This window comes from Eutrigla gurnardus (genome assembly GCF_963514095.1).
Source record: "Eutrigla gurnardus genome assembly, chromosome: 13".
Classification (NCBI taxonomy): Eukaryota; Metazoa; Chordata; class Actinopteri; order Perciformes; family Triglidae; genus Eutrigla; species Eutrigla gurnardus.
The window spans coordinates 5,263,200-5,285,942 of NC_139936.1; the positions used below are offsets into that span (position 1 = coordinate 5,263,200).

Genomic DNA, 22,743 nt, shown 5'->3' on the forward strand with positions numbered 1-22,743 from the left:
AGCTATTTGATGACACAATCTCCCCTTATTGCATTAAATTTAGAATAGCAGTAATGATGAGGCCAGTGCAATCCATGTCAGTCTCTCCAGATCTGACCTGATGATATGAATGTGTACACAGGTGATGCTGTTGTGTATGGAATAAACCGAGCTACTGTGGTGATTGAGGCCAATGACGATGCCAATGGAATTTTCTCCCTGGAAGCCACAGAGAAACCTGTCGAAGAGGGAAAGACCAATCATTTTTTGTAAGAAACGGGCCTTCCTTTCGTAGTTCTTTTGTGCAAAACATCTTGATTTGATAGTTCTTGAAGTATTTTAAAACTTAATTTGAAGAAGTGTTTCAAGTTAAAAGTTTCAAGACTCATACAAAGTATTCTATTACTGAAATGATTCATATTTTTCTCTTCTGTCCCAGTGTCCTGCGTGCAAGGGGTCATTTTGGTAACGTTACAGTCTTCTGGCAGCTGTTTGCCAATGACTCAGTGACTCCTCTGGAGGAAAACCAGGAGTTTACCAACACATCTGGCTCCATCACCTTCACTACAGAGGAGCAGACTAAGCCTATTGTCCTGGAGGCCATCTCAGATAAGCTTCCAGAGTTCAATGAGTTCTACGTCCTCCGGCTGGTTAATATCTCAGGTGAGTTCAGGATAAAAGTGTCATATTTGTCAGATTTGAGATAAACAGTTTAATACATATATCTATATAGAATTGGCAGGTGCCAAAAAAAGATCAGTATTGAGTATTTATTATCATGTTTTCTGTAAAACCCTTCAGCTGTTGTCCATAATTTCTTTAAGGTGGTTACCCAGGGGAGGGTGGACGACTTGCCGAGACTTCTCTGAATGTCTCGGTTCTCATCCCTTTCAATGATGACCCGTTTGGTGTATTTGCCATCACTGACAGCGACCTGGACCAAGAAGTAGCTGAAGATGTACTATCAGAGGATGATATGGCTGATGTCACTTCCTTCACTATCCTCAGACAGCAGGGTACTTTTGGTGATGTGCGGGTTGCCTGGGAGATTGTGTCTGGCTACTTCCCAGAGGGCCTTCCTCTGATGGATGACCTGCTCCTTCTAGCCTCCTTCCCAGACGAGGTTGAGCTCAGGCCTCATGCCAGGCGACACCACTCAGCCACAGATACATGGTTTTTCTCTGGGCTTCCAGGAGCTTATGGGACTATCTCCCCTGAAGATGGGCCCGCCGCTGTTGGAAACTTTACCTTCTCTGCTTGGCTCGTGCCCAGACCGGACACCGACGGCTTCATAGTCTGCAAAGGAACCAGGAATGGGACCTTGCATTATGGAGTGAAGGTCCACACCAATGAGTCTCATGTCACGGTGATGCTCTATTATACAGTGATCGGATCACACAGTCCCCAGGTGGCACGGGCCACTGCAGAGAAATATTTAGAGAACGACGCCTGGTTACATGTCATCATTACAGTTGATGATGGGATTATTGAGTTCTTCCTGGATGGGAACCGTATTCCTGGAGGACTGAAGAGCATCAAAGGAGAGGGCATCACTGATGGTGAGCTTTTTTTTTTACAGATTTTCATTAAACATAGCAGACAAAGGTCACATTGTTGTCCATAGAGTTTGTTTGCGTTCTCATGACTTTCAAGCATTTTTCTTTGAAAACTCCAGATTAAATTATGATGCATTTATAGTTGTTACCAACATTTCTATTTTACTATAATTTTACATTTACATTCACAATGTCAAAATGTCACGGAAAGGCCAAAAGCTACTTTTTGCTCACTGCTGTCTCAGCACCATGGTCAGTGTCAGAGAAGCACAAATATCACGCTCATGTCCTTGTAATGGGGCAGATGGTTTCAAGCTTCTCTCTCATTGTTCACATATGGAATGACAAAAAGTCTTCTTACAAACATAATGCATGCACACCCTCTCTCACTCTCAAACACACACACACACACACACACACACACACACACACACACACACACACACACACCTCAGTCACTTCCTCATTGTTCAGGGCTACTGGGGCTATGCTATGCTTGAGTGATCACTTCGCCTCAGCACTGCTGGATATTGTTACTGCTAAAGGGAATCAGCCGGCATTTTCTTTTCTTCATATTCCCTCTAATTAATGGAGACAATAGTCGCAGCCTGTGTTGGACCAAAAACTCCCAGAGGGAAAATATTCGGATGGGTCTATGGCTAACTTCAATCACAGTACATGTATACATAATCATCAATCATGTCATGTGTTATTGTCTGCTACTGGTAACTCAACCCACAGAGGAATTGTTGTGTGTCAGGGCTTTATACTTGCTCACTGTAGCAGCATCTGTCCCATTTTGTGCAAGTAAAGGAAGCGCTAGGCATGAGATGTGTAATTATAAGAATGAGAAAGAGCATTTGGTGATCACAACTTTGCAACCAGATTTATCATATTTTAGTTTCAGGGTCAAAAAAGTCAAAATAATCTGTGAAAATTATGCAATTTATATTCAGTTGCTATTACCTCACGAGATCTTTGTAAATGACAAAGTTAAGGTGCAGAATCTCAGGTGTAAAATTAATAATAAAGGGAAATAAATGTAATTTAATAGTGTTATTCTTTAAAAAAAAAAAAATTGTCAATCTTTGATTTTAAAACATGCAAAGGATACCAGAATCAGTTTAATTCAGTTAACGTTTCGGGAATGAAGACTATTATACCATATAAACCATATAATGGTTACAGCAGCTTTGAAGTCTGTAAAGGCACAATGATACTTCTTCAACGCACAATGTGCTTTTATGACATTTAGGGAACAGAATACAGTGAATACATTCCACAGTTAATGAAATGGAACTTATGATATCTGTGGGTGTGTATGTTTTATTGCAGCCTGTGACTCAGCACCACATTAATGAACTGTTTTTTGGTGTCTTTTTAATCCAGGGCCTGCGTCAGTGTTTATTGGGTCAGATCCTGATGGCGAACAGCGATACACAGGCCTCCTCCAGGACATTCGCTTGTACAGGACGAAGCTGAACCGCAGCCACATTCACGAGCTTCACACCCAGCCTGCTAAAACGGACCTACGTAACATCTCGGGTTACCTCCGGTACCGGCAGGAGGAGAGGCAGAAGTCGTTTGTGGTAGAGGTCAGAGATGACAACGAGGAGGAGGGAGAGGAGGTGTTCTATCTACAGTTGGTCGCCGTTCAGGGGGGAGCGAGCCTCCCTTTCCCCAGACCCACTGCTACTTTGAGAGTCATGAAGAGTGACAATGCCAATGGGCTTTTTGGATTCACTGGTGCCTGCATACCCGATGTAAGTGCCTTTTATTTAGTCTGATGCTTTGAGCATCTGTTAGCACCTCACCAATACTACAATAAAAGCATTTTATATGTAATGTATGAATGAAAACCAGGCTGGTAATGAAATAAATTAATAACCCTTTGAATAAGCCAGAGTCCTCATGACCACTATTACAGCAGCATGTGTTAATGTCATCACTCAGTTGTGTCTGCAGAGAAAACATATGCATAGAAACACGTGTAATGTAAACCCACTAGATTGTCGGTCCCTGTCCTGCTGCATATTTCATCAGTCTTCATGCCTGGCTGCGGGGAGAGCATGCTCTCAATTTTGAGTCGGATTGGATGCGTGGGCTCTCATGTTGGCCCCCTCTCAGGTAGAGCGACAGCTGGTGAGGCTGCAACAGGTCTGCGAGGGCATTCCTGTAGAAGTGGATCAGGAGTTCCAGCACTGGAGATGGGAGATCTAGTTCCCCTGTTTCCATCAGCACAACAGGTGGCAGGGCTGGGGAAGGCATTCCATCGGAACTAGAGGATCTTCTTCATGTCCTTGATCCTTTTTGGGGATGAATAGATGTAGAGGCATGTGGGCCATGAGGCGCTTCCTCGCTAAATCACATTAGACCAATGTTAGCTCATTTAAGCTTTCAGTATTTACATCATTTACTCCAGTAGTTCAGAATTCATCAACATTTGTATTTCCATTGTGTGTCCTCATAGACCACTGAGGAAGGCTCCATCATCTCCTGCGTGATTGAGCGCGTGCGGGGATCTCTGGACCACGTTTATGTCAACTACAGTGTAACCCAACTGGATAGTTTGGACAGTGAGACGCCAGCACATGAAGACTTTGTTAATGCCACTGGAGCTGTGCTCTTCATGCCTGGACAGCGCTCTGAGGTGTGTGTGTGTGTGTGTGTGTGTGTGTGTGTGTGTGTGTGTGTGTGTGTGTGTGTGTGTGTGTGTGTGTGTGTGTGTGTGTGTGTGTGTGTGTGTGTGTGTGTGTGTGTGTGTGTGTGTGTGTGTGTGTGTGTGTGTGTGTGTGTGTGTGTGTGTGACTCAACAGTATTAATGAGATTTAATATGAGCTGAGGAAAAACACTCTGAGTGAATGCCGGGTCACACAAAGTGTGTGTGAAGTGTGATTTATTTTGTGTGCACTGTATTTACACATCAGCATATTGATTTCAAATAAATACTGTCCTATACTTGAACAGTCACCCAAATTCAAATGTTTTTAGACAACCAGCCCCACCTAGTGGTTGGTTGTTTGGGAACTTTTCAGCAACAGGTGCTCGGCGATAATTAACCTTTTACTTTGACTGAATATAGACTATTCTTTTCAATCTTTCAGCATGGACTAGAAAATCCAACTAATGTGTGCACATCTTTCTGTGTATCTTCGTCAGGTATTGAACCTGTTGGTGTTGGACGATAACCTCCCAGAGCTGACAGAGTCCTTTCAGATCACACTGGTGTCAGCAGAGTCTGGTGATGGGAAGCATGGCTCGACCCCGACCAGCGGTGCAAGCATCGACCCGAATAACTCTGCTAACACTGTCACTGTCACAGCCAGTGACCACCCCTATGGTATTCACTCACATGCCCACAAAACAGTACTGTTGCTATTTTCACCAATAAGTGTAATCCTTAATCATAAGATTATGTTGTGACGAGTAATGTGACAATGGTTTCTCTTCCCTCTTATGAGCTATAACACCCAATCCCACACTGTTCCCTAAACCAGGACTGCTGCAGTTTGAGCCCAGCCCTCCAGGAGAGGGATTGATCTCTCCAGCATTAGAACCTGCCCACATAACTTTTAACGAGGAAGACGGAGAAGTCCGTCTGCTGGTGGCCAGGGCCCAAGGCCTTCTGGGAAGGGTGATGGTGGGATACAGGACAACCCCATTCACAGCATCCAGCCCGGAAGACTACGAGGTTTGTTTCCACTAAAGTCTTACCGATGCATACACGCCAATGATGACATCGATAGTGATAAAGTGATAAGCAGATGGAGAAAGGACACATTTTGCCTGCCTCCCTACCTGTTTCTCTGTCTTCCACCAGGACTCACAGGGCATGCTGGACTTTCTTCCCGGGGAGAGGTTAAAGTTTATCACTGTGACCATCGTAGACAACCCTGTCCCTGAGCTGGACAAGATTTTCAGAGTGGAGCTCTACAACCCTGATGGAGGAGGTGAGCCCAAAATGATGATGATACTGTTTTTTATTAGTTTGTGTCACATTGTAGTATATTTTGAGCCTACTTTTCTCCACAGTTGTTGTTTTTTTTTAATTTCCATTCTTTATCTGTAGAACTGTCCCTATAATCTGCCCTGCTATTTTTCTGTGTTTGTGTGCTGTGCTCCTGTGTGCTTCCCCATACCTGCCTACGTGACTACCTACCTACCCTCCTTTCTATTTGCCCTTGATCCCTACTCTTCGGGTGTGTTTCTAACCTGGTGAAACACGTGTGTGATCCATCAGTGGATCAGTTTCTGCGTAGTGAAGGAAGTGGTAGTGGGGAGAGTGACTCTGACTTCCTCCTTCCATCCTATCACCACCATGGTAAGTATCCCCCTCCTTTTCTCCCCGAAACTGCTCCTTTTCTCCATTCCTTCACACCCACATCATTTCTCACTCCCTGCATATCTCAAAGTCAAGATCTAATAGGGATCAAGTGGTATGTTGTTGCGGCTGACAAGTCATATTTTTCATCAGTTACAATTTTATGTCCTCAAACAACCAAAATATATCACTTGAATGTAACAGGGTTATATTTTTGTGTGTTTTGTGTGTAGCCAGCTTGGGAGTTGCGTCCCGCATCACAGTGAGCATCGCTGCTTCTGATGATGCCCATGGAGTGTTTCAGTTCAGTCCTGAATCCCTGTCTGTTAATGGGACCGAACCCGAGGATGGACGCAGCTCCGTGGTCCTGCAGGTCAGTGCAAATATTAGTGGTTTCCTTGCGTTTGCATTAGCAAGTGAAGGTTAAGTATTGTTGTTCATCATCATGCTATGTCTTCTTTTTATTTTCCCCCCCAGGTGGATCGGGCCTTCGGTGACCTCTCGAATGTAACTGTCTACTGGGAGGCTGATCCCAGTTCTGAGGGGGAGCTCCTCAGCAGATTTGGGAACGTCACCTTTGGTGTTGGTCAGACGTCACAAAACATCATCATAAGTGTGGCCGAGGATGAGATCTCTGAGTTGGACACGAGTTTCAACGTGTCGCTGGTTAACGTCTCCCACGGCCGTCTGGGTGACCAGACATCTGCTGCTTTGACTGTCCTCGCCAGCGACGATCCTTACGGTGTTTTTGTATTCGCCAATGTGACGAGGTCTGTCCGACTTCCTGAAGCCGACACAACTGTCTCCCTCACCATCCTGCGACAGAGGGGCCTGATGGGTCAGGTGCGTCCTTCAGTAGAGAAATTAAAGCCACTTATATTTCTGTTTCACCAGAATGTGCACCACATGTGATAGATGTACAAAATGATATGGTATTTTCCATTTTTAATTTGTCTAGGTGCGAGTCACATATGGGACACTGAATGAAGCAGATCCAGAACCATACAGGACCCCCGGGGTGGGCCGAGCCACTGAGGGGCGGGATTTTGTTCCCCTCCTGGATTCTGTTGTGTTCTTGGCCAATCAGAGTGAAGCGAACATCACCCTCCGGGTGCTGGATGATGAGGATCCAGAAAGAGACGAGTCCGTGTTTGTGAAATTGATCAGTGTTCAACTCATCAAAGGAGAGCAGGAGAGACTCAGTAAGATATCGACACCCCGCACTGATTTAAGATGTAATTTCACCCATACCATACTAAACCAATGAAATATCATCTTACTTCCAGTTTCCAATTCCCCATCTCTGGGCCCCAGGGCTGACATTGTAGCCCAGGTGATAGTGGAGGCCAGCGACGATGCTTTTGGAGTCCTCCAGCTGTCGGCTTCTGCTGTCAGTGTAGCTGAACATTACGTCGGGCCCATCATAAATGTCACACGTGTTGGGGGGATTTTCGCCGACGTATCTGTCAAGTTCCGAGCTGTGCCTTTGACCGCCAGAGTCAGTAAGTGGTGGACCTAGAGCATGTATTTAAATGTTTCTCTCTTTGATTTATGTGTGAGCAGGCAGGCCACGTCCATATGTTTGTGCATATGTGTAATCCTACAGGTGAAGACTACAGCGTAGCCTCTACTGATGTGGTCCTCCTAGAAGGGGAGTCCAGTAAATCTGTTCCCATCTATGTGATCAATGATGTGGCCCCTGAGCTAGAGGAGACCTTTCTCATTGAGTTGATCAACCAGACCACGGGAGGAGCTCTCCTTGGGGAGCTGACACGTGCCATCATCACCATACTGCCTTCTGATGACCCATTTGGTGCCTTTGGTAAGTAGACACTACCCAGGATATATTTGAATGTTTTTTGGATCATTTCTCATTGTGGTTGATTTTATTTCTACCTAGTGTTCCAAGCAGTTCCAGTCACTATAGAGGAGCCAGGGTCTAACTCCATCGAGGTCACGTTGCCTATAATCCGCAATGCTGGTACTATCGGCACAGTGGTAGTCCAATGGCAGGCCACTGTCAACGGTAAACTAGCAGTGGGGGACATCCAACCCACATCGGGAGAGGTTAGTTTTGCTCCTGGAGAGACCATGAAGACGCTCCATGTGGAGATTTTAGCTGACGATGTACCTGAAATCACTGAGGTAAGAAGATGATAGACAAAATGCCACCTTGAATTATGTGACATGATGCATCCTTTGAAATATTTGTCATAATTGTTGTTGAAATGTTTATTACTTCTTTTCTAGATCATTAGGGTGGAGCTTACTGGTGCCAGTAATGGAGGAAACCTCGGAGCCGATACATCTGTTAACATCATAGTACCGAACAATGACAATCCATATGGGACCGTATACTTTGAACAGTCTGTTTACCGCCTTCAGGAGCCCCTGGAGGGAGTTTATGGGGCCAATATTACCGTCCACAGGAGGTATTACATTGTTCTTCTGGAATAATGGTTTTCTTTGATATTTTTATGTACTTTTACTCACATCAAACCCCCTTTTCCTACTTTATTCCAGAGGCGGTCAGTTTGGTCGCTTGGAGATCGTGTACAGCACCTTTGAGATCGACATCGTTGGCTCGGCTCAGGCTGATGGCCAAAATCTGCTAACGTACTATGACCTCCCAAAACCAGGTGTTCCATCCGCTGCCCCCCTGAGGCCAGTTAACATCACTGGTCACAGAGACCCCCTGGCTGCATGTGCTGCTGCCTGCCTGAGAGAGCATGCCTGCCAGGCCTTCTCACTGTCATCGGGGGTCACCTCACCATCCTGCAGCTTGGTGACTTCAGGGGTTAACCAGCTGACCTCTGAGTCTCAGGTTATGACTTATGTAAAAAACGTCACTGCAGTTGCTGTCCTGTTCAGTGCCCAGGCTGTGGCAGGAAGTGATTACACACCTGTCGCAGCACAAAGTGCCTTCATGGAGGATGGGTCAGGGGTCGCCAACCTCACAGTCCCAATCTTGACAGATAAATTCCCTGAAATGGATGAGAGCTTCTCCATACAGATCTTAAAGGTAAAACCAAATTGTTTTTTATGCTTTTATTAGTATCACATGCTTTCTCTTTAATAGTATGCCTACTAAAATGTTTCACCATGTATTGTTTAAAGGTGGAGCTGATAAATCTGACTGTGGCACAGAAGGACCTGCCCTCGATCGGCCAGCCAGACAAAGCTGTGGTCACCATAGGGATGAATGGAGATGCGTTTGGCGTGTTTTTGATATACAGCCTCAGTCCCAACACCAGTAACGAGGGGCTCTATCTGGAGGTTCGAGAAGAGCCTTCCGTTGTGGTACCACTGGTTATAGAGAGGAGAGGAGGCAATCTGGGCACCGTCACCGTAGAGTGGAGGTTCGTTGGAGGAAAGGCCACACCAGATTCTGACTTCACTGGGACTGGAGGGACTCTGGTCTTTGATGGTATGTGGATCACACGCTGATTAGTAGTACTCTGACACCTTCTCAGACAACGTCCTTCTAAATGTATTTCCTTTATCCGCTGCCTCCAGGTGATCTGAAGAAGACAATAGAGATATTAATCAGAGATGACGTTGAGCCAGAGGACAATGAGAGCCTCATGATTGGTCTCGTTCATACGGCGGGAGGAAGTCGGATCCTGCCAAGCTCTGACACTGTAACCATAGTGATACTGGCTAACGATAACGTGGCCGGGATAGTAGGATTCCATCCGGCCTCACGTTCTGTCATCGCCAGAGAAGGTGGGTAGCTTGTGTGTTTGTGTATTCAGTCTACAGTGTGTAGCACAATATCACCCCATACTTCCAATCATTCCAAACCTCTTACACGTTCCCTGCGACAAGAGATGTGTGCTAATTATGTATGAGTGAAAACGTTATATAATAATGGCAGCATGAAGCAACAAGTCTGTCGTTATCTTGAAATTATGTATGAATAAGTCTTCATACAATTAGAGACCTTGAGTTACCTCTACTAGCAACATTAGAAGTTCATGAATATATATTTACATTGTAACTTTTATTTTATATTACAGGTGAGAGAATGTCCTTATCAGTGTTGAGAACAGCTCCAGCTCTGGGTAATGTCACTGTGGACTGGACTGTACAGGGACCCCTTGTACACCGGACCTTCACCCAAACCTCAGGGACACTTTTCTTTACCGAGGTAAATACCAGATGGAGATCACTGAACATCCTATTGCAGGTTGTAGTTGAATACATGTATTCCACACTATGGCAATGCGGCTGGTTTTCAGAATTAAATGTAAAAAAAAAAGATGTAATTGAAATGGTACATCAGTATTTTGTTGTCTCCGACAGTAATTATGTATTTTATGTGTCTCCTACAGGGAGAACTAAACGACACAATAATCCTGCATCTTCTTGATGACGCCACACCAGAGGACAAAGATGAATACAAAGTGTCCCTGTCCAACATACAAACATTCGGTAACACATCTGCTCCTACTATCTTTGTGTCCATACAACCCACAAATACCTCAAAATAACCCGAGTTGTAATTCTTACACGGATTAACGTTGCCCTGACTTCCACACAGGTGTTGTGGTGACGGGTCACGCTGCTCTGGATGTCCAGGGCAATGAGGCGGTGCTTACTGTGGACACCAGTGATGAGCTCTACGGGTTGCTGGCCATCGCCCCGTCATCCCTTAGGGTGACCACAGAGGAACGGGACCGAACTTTAAACATCTACGTCAACAGAGAATTTGGATCCTCGGGTCAGTGGATGAAACGCATGTAGTAAATGAATGGGTTCCCTTTTAATGAATGAATTCCATTCTAAACCTTGTAAATGATAACATACCTAAATATTTGTGTGCAGGAGCGGTGAATATCACCTATGAGGTTATAAGAGGTTCTCTACAGGACATATCCCAGGTGGAGGGTGCTCTTGCCGACCCAGGACAAGACTTCATCTCTGGTACCGGTTCGGTACTCCTTCAGGATGGACAGACTTCTGTCGCCATCCCTGTCACCATATTGGAGGTAAAGACCTTCCTTCCTTTCATTAGTTTTTCAAGCTGTACTCCCTTGAAGCTGATTTATTTGAATGCAATTTCTTATTATTTCCGTTTGTGCTATTAGGACAACCTTCCTGAGTTGCAGGAGTTCTTCCTGGTCAACATAACGTCAGCTGTACTCATCACGACTCTTGCCACTGCTCCCCAACTAGGTATGGCTAGTTGCTATTGCAGTGTCAAATAACATTGACTTTTTGGTTGAGTCTGTCATTGTTTCTTTCTGTTTGTTATATTCTTTTTCTAAAAATGTTTTATTCATTCCTCTTTATAATTTTCCATTCACTTTCTCCGTTTGATGGATAGAGGTTGTGTATTGTACATTGCCAGGTAACATACATGTTCCTACGTTCTCAAGCTTTGCCTAAAATGCCATGTAGTTTGATGTACAATATTGCTGCACAGTACATTAAACTACATCATTGTAGTCGACTGTCAAAATGCATCATGGAAGAGTTTAGTAGTGACTGCCACTGCTTTTGCATAATCCCAAACCACCGTTCAATTTATGAATGAGTAACTTTAGAAAGTGATGAGTAGACAGAATACTACAGGCACAGTAGCAGGATCCCAGAATACTATTGGCCGCCTGCATGAAGACACACAGTAAACACACGGCCGCTCTCTTGGCAGCCGTTATTATGTGGCTTGGATGGTGAGATTGATGCTTTCCATGATTGAGGAAGCCTGGGGATTTGGTGGGAGCCGAGTAGCACTGTGTGGTGAAGAGATAGAAAGCCAAGCTAAACCCCGTAGCTGGCCTCCCAGTGTCTTGGCCTTAGAGTAAATGGGAGAAGACTATTCATGGGGTCATAAATCAGTCCAACCCAAAAGACTTGGCTTCTCAGCCTCCCAAGCCACTTACAGGAGACGCTTCTTAGCTGTAATCTCTTGCTCAAATGTGCCATGAAGGAAGTCAGATCCTCCACAGTCTCCTATTGCACATCTTTCTGTTGGTGCTTGTAGTTACCGCCCTAAAGTCAGCGCTGACACTAATACTAAACATTTTAGTCCAAAGTCTTCAGTATAAAGGTCATCATATGTTTCCTCTTTGTATGGTGTTATTTCCCTAGACACCCAGGGGTTGGTGGCAGAGGTTAGCATTGCTGCTAACGATGGAATCAGAGGAGTCATTGAATGGACGAATACCATGTAAGAAATACACCCAGGAATAACACATTTCTTATGGTGATTTGTACATGTTCTCTTTGTTTTTCTCATCTAAATATGTTCTGATTTCCAGGTTTGAAGTGAATGAAACGATAGGAGTACTGACTCTGGTGGCCTACAGGAACAAGGGGACTTATGGAAATGTCTCTCTCTTCTTCTATGCTCAGAACCTAGAAGCTCAACAGGGACTGGACTACAACACCAGTGAAACGGTCAGCCATACACAGGATAAAAACATTACACATACGTTGTACATCATGTAGTACTTGTAGTAGAAGAGCAGAGAAACTCCTCAGTTCTGAAGAAGATGAACCAAAGAAGCCTTTTAGATGAGAAAAACTAATAAAAAACGTCTGTCCACACAGATGCTCCATTTTGTTGATGGTGAAAGGCATAAGTTTGTAGAAGTGCAGATCCTCGAGGACACCATTCCAGAGGGAGCTGAAAGATTCCAGCTTATCCTGTCCGAACCTTCTCCTGGACTGGAGCTAGGCACCAATACAACAGGTAGATAGGGGGTCAATAAGCAGTAGCATCCCAGTTCTATACAAATGGGCAAGGTATATACAACTGTTGGTAACCATAGAGAAAGCAGAAAACTTTATAAAGATAATACTACTCAATAACATCACCTTGGAAATGAAAAGTGGAGGCCTCCATTCTGTTATTCACATCACATTATGTAAGGACACCTTTTTGTGTACAAGATTGTGTCCTTATTTCGGGTCCTGTCTGTCACAGAAACTGGAACACCATATTGCACTGTAATATGGTGGTAGAGAATAGAACGCCCAGTTTAGTCACTATGATATTATCTTCCTAAACTACACGTTTCTGTTTTTCTCGTAGCCACGGTGAAGATACTGGCCAGTGACGATGGACACGGTGTCATTTCCTTTAACACCAGCGAGCATCTCTTATTGAAGGAGCCCACATCTGTGTCTGGGCTGAGTGAGAGCGTGGCCACCCTGTATGTGGTTAGGAACCCTGCAGAAGGCACATTCGGCACCGTGACTGTTCAGTTCACCATCACGGATGCCAACGGCAGCCTGGCAGAGGGCGATTTGATGCCAGCACAAGGGTTTGTGGTGCTAGAAGATGGAGTCCGATTTAAGGTTAGTGGAAAGTAGGTTTTTACCAACAGCATTCAAACGCAAACATGAGAAAACATGCTTAATATTGTATTACATTTCAGATGCTGGAGATCTGGGCAGTACTGGATGCTGAGCCTGAAGCGAATGAAACCTTCACAGTGACCCTGTCCAGCCCAACAGGAGGAGCAAGGATGGGTGACCAACTCCAAATTCTCATCACCGTCCTGGAGAACTTGGCTCCTTCTGGCTTGTTCCGCATCGGACCTTCTAGCAACAGGTCTCAATACAGTTGTACCTAAACTTGAAGTTTCCTCACATATATTTGTTATTGAGTTTTTGACAGATGTGAGAAGTTTATAATGGCATTTGTTTGTGTAGCTGTGATTCATGTAGTCTTATTCTCTGTGTGTTTTCTGTGCAGAACTAACACAGAAGTGGCTGCTGATGAAGGTGGCAGAGCAGTCTTTCTCACTGTGTCTCGCAGTAATGGTCTGGAGTCAGCTGTCAGTGTGGAATGGGAGACGCAGTCAGACACAGCTATTGCCTCTGGTGAGACCAATAAATGTCTTAATTCAAGGTCGACCCAACAAAGTCTTTCCCCCTTTCCTTACAGTAAGCAATGCAATATGGTTCATTTGTATTTTTTTCTTTTAGAGGGTTACCTCTCCGTCATGGGTGTGTACCAGAGCTTTGAGGACAACCCCACCTCTTCTTGGTGTTCCCTTCCCGAAGGGCCTTCCTTCCTGGCTATGAGGCTGGACAGGAGGCCCATTGTTGAATCCTCCCACACCTTGGCCACTCTTTACCGGTGGCAGGGTGTTTTTGTCCCAGTAGAGGTAGGAAAACAACAAGCACATGATGAACCTACTGTAAAAACATACACTTGTCAGTGAAATCACATCATTAGCATAAACAAATCTCTCCATCTTTCTCTTTTGATGATTACAGACCGTTAGGATTCAGGATCCAAGTTCTTGTGTGGGGTTTGCAGTGAATGGCTCCACCTACATTGGCATCACACATAGTGGCCCTCCCTTCCACCCTGCTGCCAACCTTAGCATATTCAAGTTGCAGATGGACCTCAATATCACATTAGTAAGTACAAAGCCAATCATGGTACAACATTACTATCACATTTTTTACTTCAACACCGTAGTATTGTCTTGTATTATCTTCATGTGGTTTGAGGAAGTCTGATTTCTTTAGGAACAAACTTTAGGCGTTGAAGCTCTGAGTGTGAAACACTTCTCCACTGAAGGCAGAGACTATCTAATAGCATCAAGCCAGGTGAGTCCGACTGTGTCAATGATTAAAAATATCTTTAAATGTTTTTAGTGATGTCTGTATCCTTAAAAGCAGGCGCAGACTCCTCATTGGAATAATACCAAGCCTTTTATGACTGAAATTAATGTTTTGTTTCATGTTACAGATTTTTGTTTGGACCGGAGGCTCCTTCACCCTCCTTCAGACTCTTGACTTGGAGGGGAACATTCTCAGTGTGACTCCATTCACTCGTGCAGCCGTTTCCTACCTGTTTGTGTGCGTAGACAGACAGACCGTCAGCTGTCTTCTGTTTCAATGGACCGGTGGAAGATTTCAGAATCCACAGCCTCTCGGACTCACCGGCAGAGCCATTCAGGTGGAGACGGTCAACACCGGAGCAGAGGACACTCTCCTGTTGGTTGTTATGGAAGGTGACCTGTCTTGCTTTGATTGCTTTATGTTTATTTTGCCTATTTGAAGAACTTCTTTCGATCTCTTTATATTTAAACATCAGGTAAATGATGTGTGAAACAATAATCATATGTTTGATTTGTGTTTGTTTGTTGTTTTTGTATGTTTTTTTAAAAAGACTGTGTTGCAAAGATTACATATTTAAAAATGGCCTAAGATTGGAGTCAAGTGCACTTAGTCTCTGGTATGCTTAGAGGATGGTTGGGTTTTACAATAATGAGATGCTATTTTCTGTGGTTCTCCTATAAGTGTACTTTACAGTGGATTTTACAGCGGTTAGATGTTGGTTAGGATAGCACAAACAAATCAGTGATACTTGAGAAGGCACACAGAAACTGGCCTTGTTCTGTTGTCTTAACTAAAATGACAAAATCACAATGTAAGCCAGGTCATATATTTATAGCACGCTCTGTATATTTTGATGAGACATAATCCCTCTGAGTCTGCAAAAGTGGTGAGATTTCTTGGTTCGGACCTGTCGTGGCTTTACGGGAAAGGCCTTAGTGTGGAGTAGAGCAGAGCCACAGTGGGACTCGGAGGTTGTAATTTGTCAGTCTTGGGTGTGTCAGACAAACCAGTCCTTACTTTACATAAACATGCTATTCTAGCATAAAAGAATGTAAATCAGTGAGTGTTTCTCTGCATTCTTGTATCTTTGTCCAGGTCTCTTTCCATCCTGTGAGGTGTTGCATTGGAGCTCAGGGCAGCCTTCACCACAGCTTTATCAGTCCATTCCTGACCCGGGCCTCACCTCTGTTCACCCCTTCACTGCTTCTTCTGGGATCAGTAAGCACACATGTCATATTCCATAGTTTGAGCATGTTCCAAAGCCTGCTCAGCTTTCGTCACAAACTGTGACCGGACATCCTGACAAAGTATTTTTATTCCTCCATAGCTTATGTCCTGCTAGCTGGAAGGAATGGCTCATCCCTCTACTCCTGGAGATCTGATGTCAACCTGCTTGCCATGATCCTGAGAGCCCCTCCAGCCATTAGCTTCCTCTCTCTCATGGTCCCATCCCTCAACACCACCAAGACCCTCTTGGCTTCCACCGAGGAGAATCGCTCCACTGTTTATGAATTCACTTCGGTCTCCAATCAGTCTGATTTCATACCCAGGTACCCAAATATTCTTTTATAAGTCACAGACAGGCTAGGTTTTTTTTTTTGCCCAGAGATGCAAATCCTGAAATCCCTGCATCTCGTCTTTTCTTTAATTTCTCACATTCAGTTTCGGGGAGTTGCACTTTGCACCAGGCGACAGCGAGCTGGAGATAGCAGTGAACATCATAGACGATGACATCCCTGAGGAGGAGGAGTACTTCCAGGTCAGCCTGAAGAATCCAAAGGGCGGGGCTGAGATCGGCTTTGGTGGTCAGGTGACCGTCATTGTCCCAACCAACGACGATGCCCATGGAGTCATTGGCTTTGCTCAGGTAAGCAGATACACATGGATATTAGCCACCATGTGCATTCCACCATCATGTGTCCTCATGTTTCATCCATTTATTTAAACCTTGGTGTACTTAGACCATATCAGAATGAATTCTGTTATTTTTAAGGATCACCACAAGCTATTGTAATATGGAAATGTGTTTCCATTACCTCCCTGCAGACTTCTCTTTATATGGAGGTAGAGGAGTTGGATCAAAGTAATCAGATTTCTCTGAGTGTGGAGAGGAAAAGAGGGACTTTTGGCAGACTGACCGTTCACTGGGCTGCCAATGGCAGTCTGGCAGACATTTACCCTACTTCAGGAGTGGTGAGTTAACCTCGCCCCGCTGTCATACTTAAAACATTGCTGTATGTATGTACATGTTTGAAAATTATGATGCAACGTCACAAATTCGTGTCGTCAAGTTAAAATTTGATTTTGATATCTGCAGGTGACATTTTCGGAGGGCCAGTCGGTGGCCATCATCTCGCTGACTGTCATAGCAGATGGTGTCCCAGAGCTGAGAGAAGGTGTCACCATCACCCTCATGGATGTTACCACTGTGGGGCTGCAGGACCTGCGACAGGCTGCAGTCATTGACAAGCAGTGGGCACAAGCGCTACTCACCATCCTACCAAATGGTTCTCCCTATGGCGTGATTGGCTGGCATCTTGACTCCCAGTTTATGCTTATACAAGAACCACAGAGTAAGAACTTGTGTAAAAAAATGAATAAATACGTGATGATTTGTCAGAGAATGTGTGTTTTTAGCTGTACTTACTGTAATAGGTTTACATTATTTCTAAGCTATTTAAATATATCCCTCAGTTTTGCCTTCTCTTTGTTCCTGAAATAGTTGCTACTTTAGCTGGTTGCTGAAGACCAATTACTTTTTTTGGATGAGGTTTCTTAAGCAGCTATTACAGTAATCACACTTAGAGATTTACTGTAACAGGAGATCTGCAGTTCCAGGATGTGATGTAATTTAGGATTTGTCTTAATCTGGTGACGCAAAAAAAGGCAAAACCAACTAAAAACAAAACTGAGGGAGCAGGCTGAGAAATACAAAGGAAAAGACACCAAAGGGAATAGACTAAAAAACAAACCAGTATGCAATGAGGTATACAGCGATCAACGTAGACAAAAGGAAGGAACATAGACAGGCACTAAAATATATACGTTTAGTACCGTGTTTTAATAAAGGCTTATGTAATCTCTCTTTTCTCCCAACCAACAGGGGTTCCAGTCAATGTGACTCTCTCTATAGTGAGGGAGCAGGGCTCTTCAGGTGAAGTGGAAATCCATTACCAGACCAGGCCAGCCCTGTACCAGCCCCCGTCCAGCCAGGCCTCTGCAGGACAGGACTACACTCCCAAAGACAACACCATCATCATGATAGACGGTGCAACAGTGGCCCTCATCACTGTCACAATCCTACCAGTAAGAAGAGAGCACTGAGTACCAACACAGGAGACATTAATGTGTCTACTAAACATGTAAAACCATGAAAGCAAAAAAAGAAAGACTGAGAAAACTTAAAATGCAGTGCAATGATAGTCCTCCCACACTCACGCCCATTCACACTGGTTATGTAGATCGATCCCTGTTTCTTGCCTTTTGGTATAAGCAACCCTGAGGCTGTCCGAACGCAAGCCTTTTAAATGCCAGATGGCAACGGCCTACACACACCGGATTACACTGTGCACATTTTATCTTGGAGGCAAGAAACAGGAGTCGATTTGCATAATCACCCTGAATGGGCGTGCATGTGGGAGGTTGAAGATAAAATTGCGTGAGAACATTTATTATCCCATATTTTAGATTGGACACTGATTGCATTTCAAGCCTGTATGCTCCAAATGTTCCTTATACTTATGGATAATGTGCCATTTCCAAGAATATAGGCTCAGTATGTGATGGCTGTATAAATTATGAATGTGTTTGTAAGTTAGCGTGTATGTTTTTTCCATTATTTAGTGTATATGTACATGTGTCTTTTCTAAGGATGACATCCCGGAGCTGGCAGAGAGTTTCGTGGTAAACATCACCAGCGTGGAGCTAGTTAGAGGGTCAATGGGAGCAGGGCAGCCCAGCGTGAAGAGACCTGGTATGGAAGTAGCAGAGGTCACCATCCAGGAGAATGATGACCCTCGGGGGATTCTGCAGTTCAATGTTTCTGAGGTGAGAACAGGATCAGGGTCTCTGTGACTGTCAACTGATCAGTGACGCATACAACTAATGATATTCAATCCTTATTCAACATTATTTCTAATATTTCCTCCAGGATATCACTGGAACGGTGCCGGCGTATGAGATACCACCTCCAGACAACGTCCTCCATCTGTCGGTGGTGCGACTCGCGGGCACGACCGGAAGACTGGTCATCTACTGGGAGGCTCAGCCAATCACTGCTGACCTTAACGATTTCAGCCCCACATCAGGGAACGTCACCTTTCAAGATGGGCAGGTAAATAGATGAGTTGCCCTTATTTGAAGGTTATTACCTCCAGCTTCCAGGGTGTTAGCTTATGTTTCCCCATACTGCTTTTTAGAGAGAAGCCACGATTGCCATCACTATCTTGGATGATGAACGGGTGGAGACTTCTGAGACCTTCAGGATAACTTTACTGCGTGTGATCGGTGGTGCTCGACTGGGAGAGTCTACTTCTGTAACTATCAGCATTCCACCCAACGATTCACCTCTCGGACGATTTGGATTTCAAGAAATAGAGGTGAGTCTATTGCTTACTGTATACTTGAGGCCACTTTCCCCATCAACACATTTGTGACACAATCTTACCTCACTCACATAATAAGAGCCCTCTGAACTCCTCAACGCATCGACAACTACTTATTCATTTACATTAATTTACTTGTTCAGTTCCACAAATAATCCTCTTACTCACTCAACTCTTAGGTTACTGTAAGTGAGCCAGAGTTCGTGGATGATCCTGCTGCTGTGGCGACACTAGCAGTGCTGCGTAGTGCAGGAGGCGAGGGGGCAGTGACTTTGGGGTGGCAGCTGGAAGACCAAGCTATAGATGACCTCTCACCTTTGAATGGAACGCTTGTCTTCACGGAGGTAAAGTATACATGGGATGCAGTTACTCTCCCACCATATATTGTAATAATTATATCGAGTACTACTCTTTTTTTGTATACCTCCCAGACTGAGTCCATGAAGACGTTTATGATTAGAGCCCTGGCTGACACTGCACTGGAAGGAGATGAGCATTTCACTGTCCGGCTGTTTCCTGTTGAGACTGGAGCGGTCATCGACCCCTTAAATGGTCAGCATTGACGATAAAACTTGACTGAAGAAACATACAGTATTTTCAGAATTGTCTTTTTTATTGATGCAGTAAGATCCATCTTCCTCAACCGCCTTCACAACCCTGTTCTCTTGTAGGCATGGCCACCATCACTATCAGGGCAGACAAAGCTGCCCTGGGGATCATTGGAATCGAAGAGTTGTCCAGGAACATCGTCATTGGTGAACCTCAGGGGGATTACAATGGTAGCGCAACGGTCAGGTAAGATAAACATCAAACGTTATCACTAACTTTGGGAGAAGAGGACTTTTACGTTTCACTCCCTCTGTTTATTTATCAATAATGTAATGTGGATATCTTTGTGTGCATCCCCTCAGCCTTGTGCGAGGCCCGGGTGTGTTTGGAGAGGTCCAGGTGAACTGGAATATCACTCCAGGTGTGGTCTCAGAGTTTGAAGCGACCTCTGGCACTGTGACTATGAGAGACAGACAGGCTTTTGCCACCATCATTCTGAAGGTACTGAATAAGATAGAGTTTACAGATATTGTCTGTATCAATGCACTGCAGAATGGATTCCACATACAGACCAAAATGCTCCATTATCCATAAAAATGTCCCTGTCATATCCAACATGAAACCAGGCCCTGGATGATGAACACCCGGAAGAACGCCGTGAGTACCAGCTTACTCTGACCTCCGCCACCTCTGGACTGGAAATCAGTCCTATAGCCAAGCATGCCAAGATCATTATGGCAGCCAGTGACAACCCGTATGGCCTGTTCTCCTTCACCCAGCGCCAGATCAGGATGTCCGAAGAGGAAGGAATGGTGAGGTCATGATGAGACGGTGCAGGAGCTATATGACTAAATTAATGTAATCAAACCTTACCCACAGTCATATGATTTTCCTCATTACCACAGGTGAACGTGACGGTTAATCGCTCTTTAGGCAGTCTGGGCAGTGTGATGGTGACCTACCAGACCTCAGGCAACACTGCGACCAGCGGAGTGGATTTCACTCCAACTTCAGGACAACTGCTCTTTACTCCAGGCCAGACCTCACAACAAGTCACACTGCGTATCCAGGATGACAGTCTTCCAGAGGATACTGAGATGTTCTTCCTTAACATCACTGAAGTGGAGCTAGTCAATGTCAGGTAAAGTAACTTGAAACGTTGGAGTGTATTCGTGTTTGTTGGTTGAAATGTTTGTGATACCTTCAACGGGTCTGTGATGTGTCTTTTAAAGATTTTATGTGGGTGACTTTTTGTTGTATGTTTCCCTCTGGTGGTCAGTGCTGTGGACTACACCATTAAGGAGTCGGGTCTCCAGCTGGACCAGCCTCCAGCTATAGGAAACATCTCTTCTCTTGCTGTTGTCATATTAAAGAATGACAATGCTGAGGGCGTCCTTGAGTTCAGGCAGGATTATGTTAACATCTCAGGTAAAAAACAAGTCAAAACAAAAATCCTTCTTGTGAAATATTCAAGCGATGCAAACGCACAGAATAACTGTTGTACAGACGTGTTTAAATCCCTACTTTATTCTGGCTTTCTTTCTTACAGTCGAGGAAGATGTGGGCACTGTGTTGATCCCTGTGGTGAGGGGAGTGGGCTCATATGGACTGGTCTCAGCACAGTTCACTTCTAGAGGCCTGAGTGCAACCCCTGACCTCGACTATATCCTGAATAATGGCTCGGTGACATTTGTCCACGGCCAGAATATCAGCTACATCAATGTCACTATTATTGATGACTTGGACAGGTGAGAGAATAAATAATTTATTAAAATAGATTAGGTTAATCCATGAAATGTTCATACCACTGTGCACAAATGAAATTGCAGAGAAAAAGTCAGCAGATAAATCATCAGGAAATCAAGAATCAGATTTTAGAAAACCTGAATTCAAGGCTATAATGTGTTAAGACATTATTTAATTCCAATTTAACACTGAGATTATGTCCCCCAGTGAATATGCAGAGGTGTTTGAGGTCCGACTAGTTGGAGCTACTGGAGGAGCAGTTCTAGGCTCTCAACAAGTTGCCAGGGTGACCATCGCCAAGAGTGACTCTCCGAGCGGCGTGGTCCGTTTCCTCAACGAGAGCCTAATCACTGTGGTCAATCCTAACTCCACTCTCAAACTCAGTCTTGTTCTGGAGAGAGCAGGAGGTCTCGTGGGCGATGCAACGGTATGGGTAACGATATCTTCTGCTGACATCACTTCAGTTCTCTCTGCAACAGTTGCTTGCAGTATCCTCACTCTTTTTGTGGTCATCAACTGATTCAAACTGGTTTTACCACTTCACAGGTTGCTTGGATCATCCTTGGACCAAATAGCAGAGAGGTCCTGCCTCCATCCAATAAAGACATTAGAGAGCCTGTGAACGGGTCCTTCTTCTTCAGGGATGGAGAGGAAGGTACACGCGCCATAGAGCTGCGGATTCTCCCCCATGGGGAGGTGGAGGTGGAAGAGACATTTGTGATCGAGCTCAGCATCTTATCTGGAGAGGTGGACATCGATCCTCAGGCTGGTTCCGTAACACTGAAGGTACTTCATTGTGTAATGCCTATAAGATTGATTTCACCATCATGATTCAATTCAGATTGTTGACGTTCTAATGTGTCATTGTCTCCCAGATAGAGAAGTTTGGTGACCCAAATGGTATAGTCCAGTTTACTGAAGATGCTCTTCGAGAGCATGTCTACAATGAATCCACAGAAGCAGAAGGCCCCTTCAACGTTTCCCTGTATATAACACGCAGAGAGGGTGTCATGGGAAACATCAAGGTAAGTAAAAATCCCTCTCAATCATCACGTATCACCTGCATGGACCCGTTTCTGTGTATCAGACATCCAAGAGGAAGCACTGATGAAGTTTAAACACTGCCCTACTTTCTCTCACACGTCAGGTGTATTGGCAGATACAGAGTGACTCAGATATAGCAGGTGACTTCCTAGCCGTATCTGGCTCAGTGATGATCCAGGAAGGCCAAAGGGATGCAGATATTGTCCTCACCCTGATGCCCGATACAGTGCCTGAGCTGGAGGAGCTCTATACGGTCCGGCTCACAGCTGTGGAAGGGGGCGCTACTCTGGATGCCAACAACAACCTCATCAGGATCAGGTTTGTCATAGTGACTTCCAGGTAAAACATTCTAAAA

The 22,743-nt window shown here is 44.7% G+C and overlaps 1 protein-coding gene across 1 annotated transcript in view; it reads left to right on the forward strand.

Annotated features, from left to right (window-relative positions):
- The window catches only part of adgrv1 (adhesion G protein-coupled receptor V1), a 97,759-nt gene that overhangs the window by 24,215 nt on the left and 50,801 nt on the right, over positions 1–22,743 (forward strand). The window contains exons 19-74 of the mRNA XM_084025728.1: positions 122–248; positions 419–642; positions 804–1,538; positions 2,925–3,298; positions 4,006–4,185; positions 4,695–4,875; positions 5,033–5,226; positions 5,356–5,485; positions 5,776–5,856; positions 6,090–6,229; positions 6,334–6,699; positions 6,815–7,058; positions 7,143–7,358; positions 7,463–7,678; positions 7,757–8,001; positions 8,107–8,288; positions 8,380–8,878; positions 8,974–9,283; positions 9,373–9,582; positions 9,876–10,006; positions 10,191–10,290; positions 10,400–10,579; positions 10,684–10,847; positions 10,947–11,034; positions 11,186–11,209; positions 11,953–12,031; positions 12,123–12,261; positions 12,415–12,556; positions 12,899–13,164; positions 13,245–13,420; positions 13,565–13,692; positions 13,798–13,979; positions 14,092–14,238; positions 14,350–14,430; positions 14,573–14,837; positions 15,541–15,663; positions 15,773–15,995; positions 16,108–16,312; positions 16,492–16,638; positions 16,763–17,018; positions 17,549–17,751; positions 18,316–18,492; positions 18,596–18,778; positions 18,864–19,043; positions 19,229–19,393; positions 19,481–19,601; positions 19,721–19,844; positions 19,961–20,099; positions 20,225–20,410; positions 20,504–20,739; positions 20,878–21,026; positions 21,148–21,346; positions 21,552–21,771; positions 21,891–22,130; positions 22,220–22,369; positions 22,492–22,706. Coding sequence (XP_083881854.1) covers positions 122–248; positions 419–642; positions 804–1,538; positions 2,925–3,298; positions 4,006–4,185; positions 4,695–4,875; positions 5,033–5,226; positions 5,356–5,485; positions 5,776–5,856; positions 6,090–6,229; positions 6,334–6,699; positions 6,815–7,058; positions 7,143–7,358; positions 7,463–7,678; positions 7,757–8,001; positions 8,107–8,288; positions 8,380–8,878; positions 8,974–9,283; positions 9,373–9,582; positions 9,876–10,006; positions 10,191–10,290; positions 10,400–10,579; positions 10,684–10,847; positions 10,947–11,034; positions 11,186–11,209; positions 11,953–12,031; positions 12,123–12,261; positions 12,415–12,556; positions 12,899–13,164; positions 13,245–13,420; positions 13,565–13,692; positions 13,798–13,979; positions 14,092–14,238; positions 14,350–14,430; positions 14,573–14,837; positions 15,541–15,663; positions 15,773–15,995; positions 16,108–16,312; positions 16,492–16,638; positions 16,763–17,018; positions 17,549–17,751; positions 18,316–18,492; positions 18,596–18,778; positions 18,864–19,043; positions 19,229–19,393; positions 19,481–19,601; positions 19,721–19,844; positions 19,961–20,099; positions 20,225–20,410; positions 20,504–20,739; positions 20,878–21,026; positions 21,148–21,346; positions 21,552–21,771; positions 21,891–22,130; positions 22,220–22,369; positions 22,492–22,706 — 10,987 coding nt within the window. The remainder of the gene's footprint in view (positions 1–121; positions 249–418; positions 643–803; positions 1,539–2,924; positions 3,299–4,005; positions 4,186–4,694; positions 4,876–5,032; positions 5,227–5,355; positions 5,486–5,775; positions 5,857–6,089; positions 6,230–6,333; positions 6,700–6,814; positions 7,059–7,142; positions 7,359–7,462; positions 7,679–7,756; positions 8,002–8,106; positions 8,289–8,379; positions 8,879–8,973; positions 9,284–9,372; positions 9,583–9,875; positions 10,007–10,190; positions 10,291–10,399; positions 10,580–10,683; positions 10,848–10,946; positions 11,035–11,185; positions 11,210–11,952; positions 12,032–12,122; positions 12,262–12,414; positions 12,557–12,898; positions 13,165–13,244; positions 13,421–13,564; positions 13,693–13,797; positions 13,980–14,091; positions 14,239–14,349; positions 14,431–14,572; positions 14,838–15,540; positions 15,664–15,772; positions 15,996–16,107; positions 16,313–16,491; positions 16,639–16,762; positions 17,019–17,548; positions 17,752–18,315; positions 18,493–18,595; positions 18,779–18,863; positions 19,044–19,228; positions 19,394–19,480; positions 19,602–19,720; positions 19,845–19,960; positions 20,100–20,224; positions 20,411–20,503; positions 20,740–20,877; positions 21,027–21,147; positions 21,347–21,551; positions 21,772–21,890; positions 22,131–22,219; positions 22,370–22,491; positions 22,707–22,743) is intronic.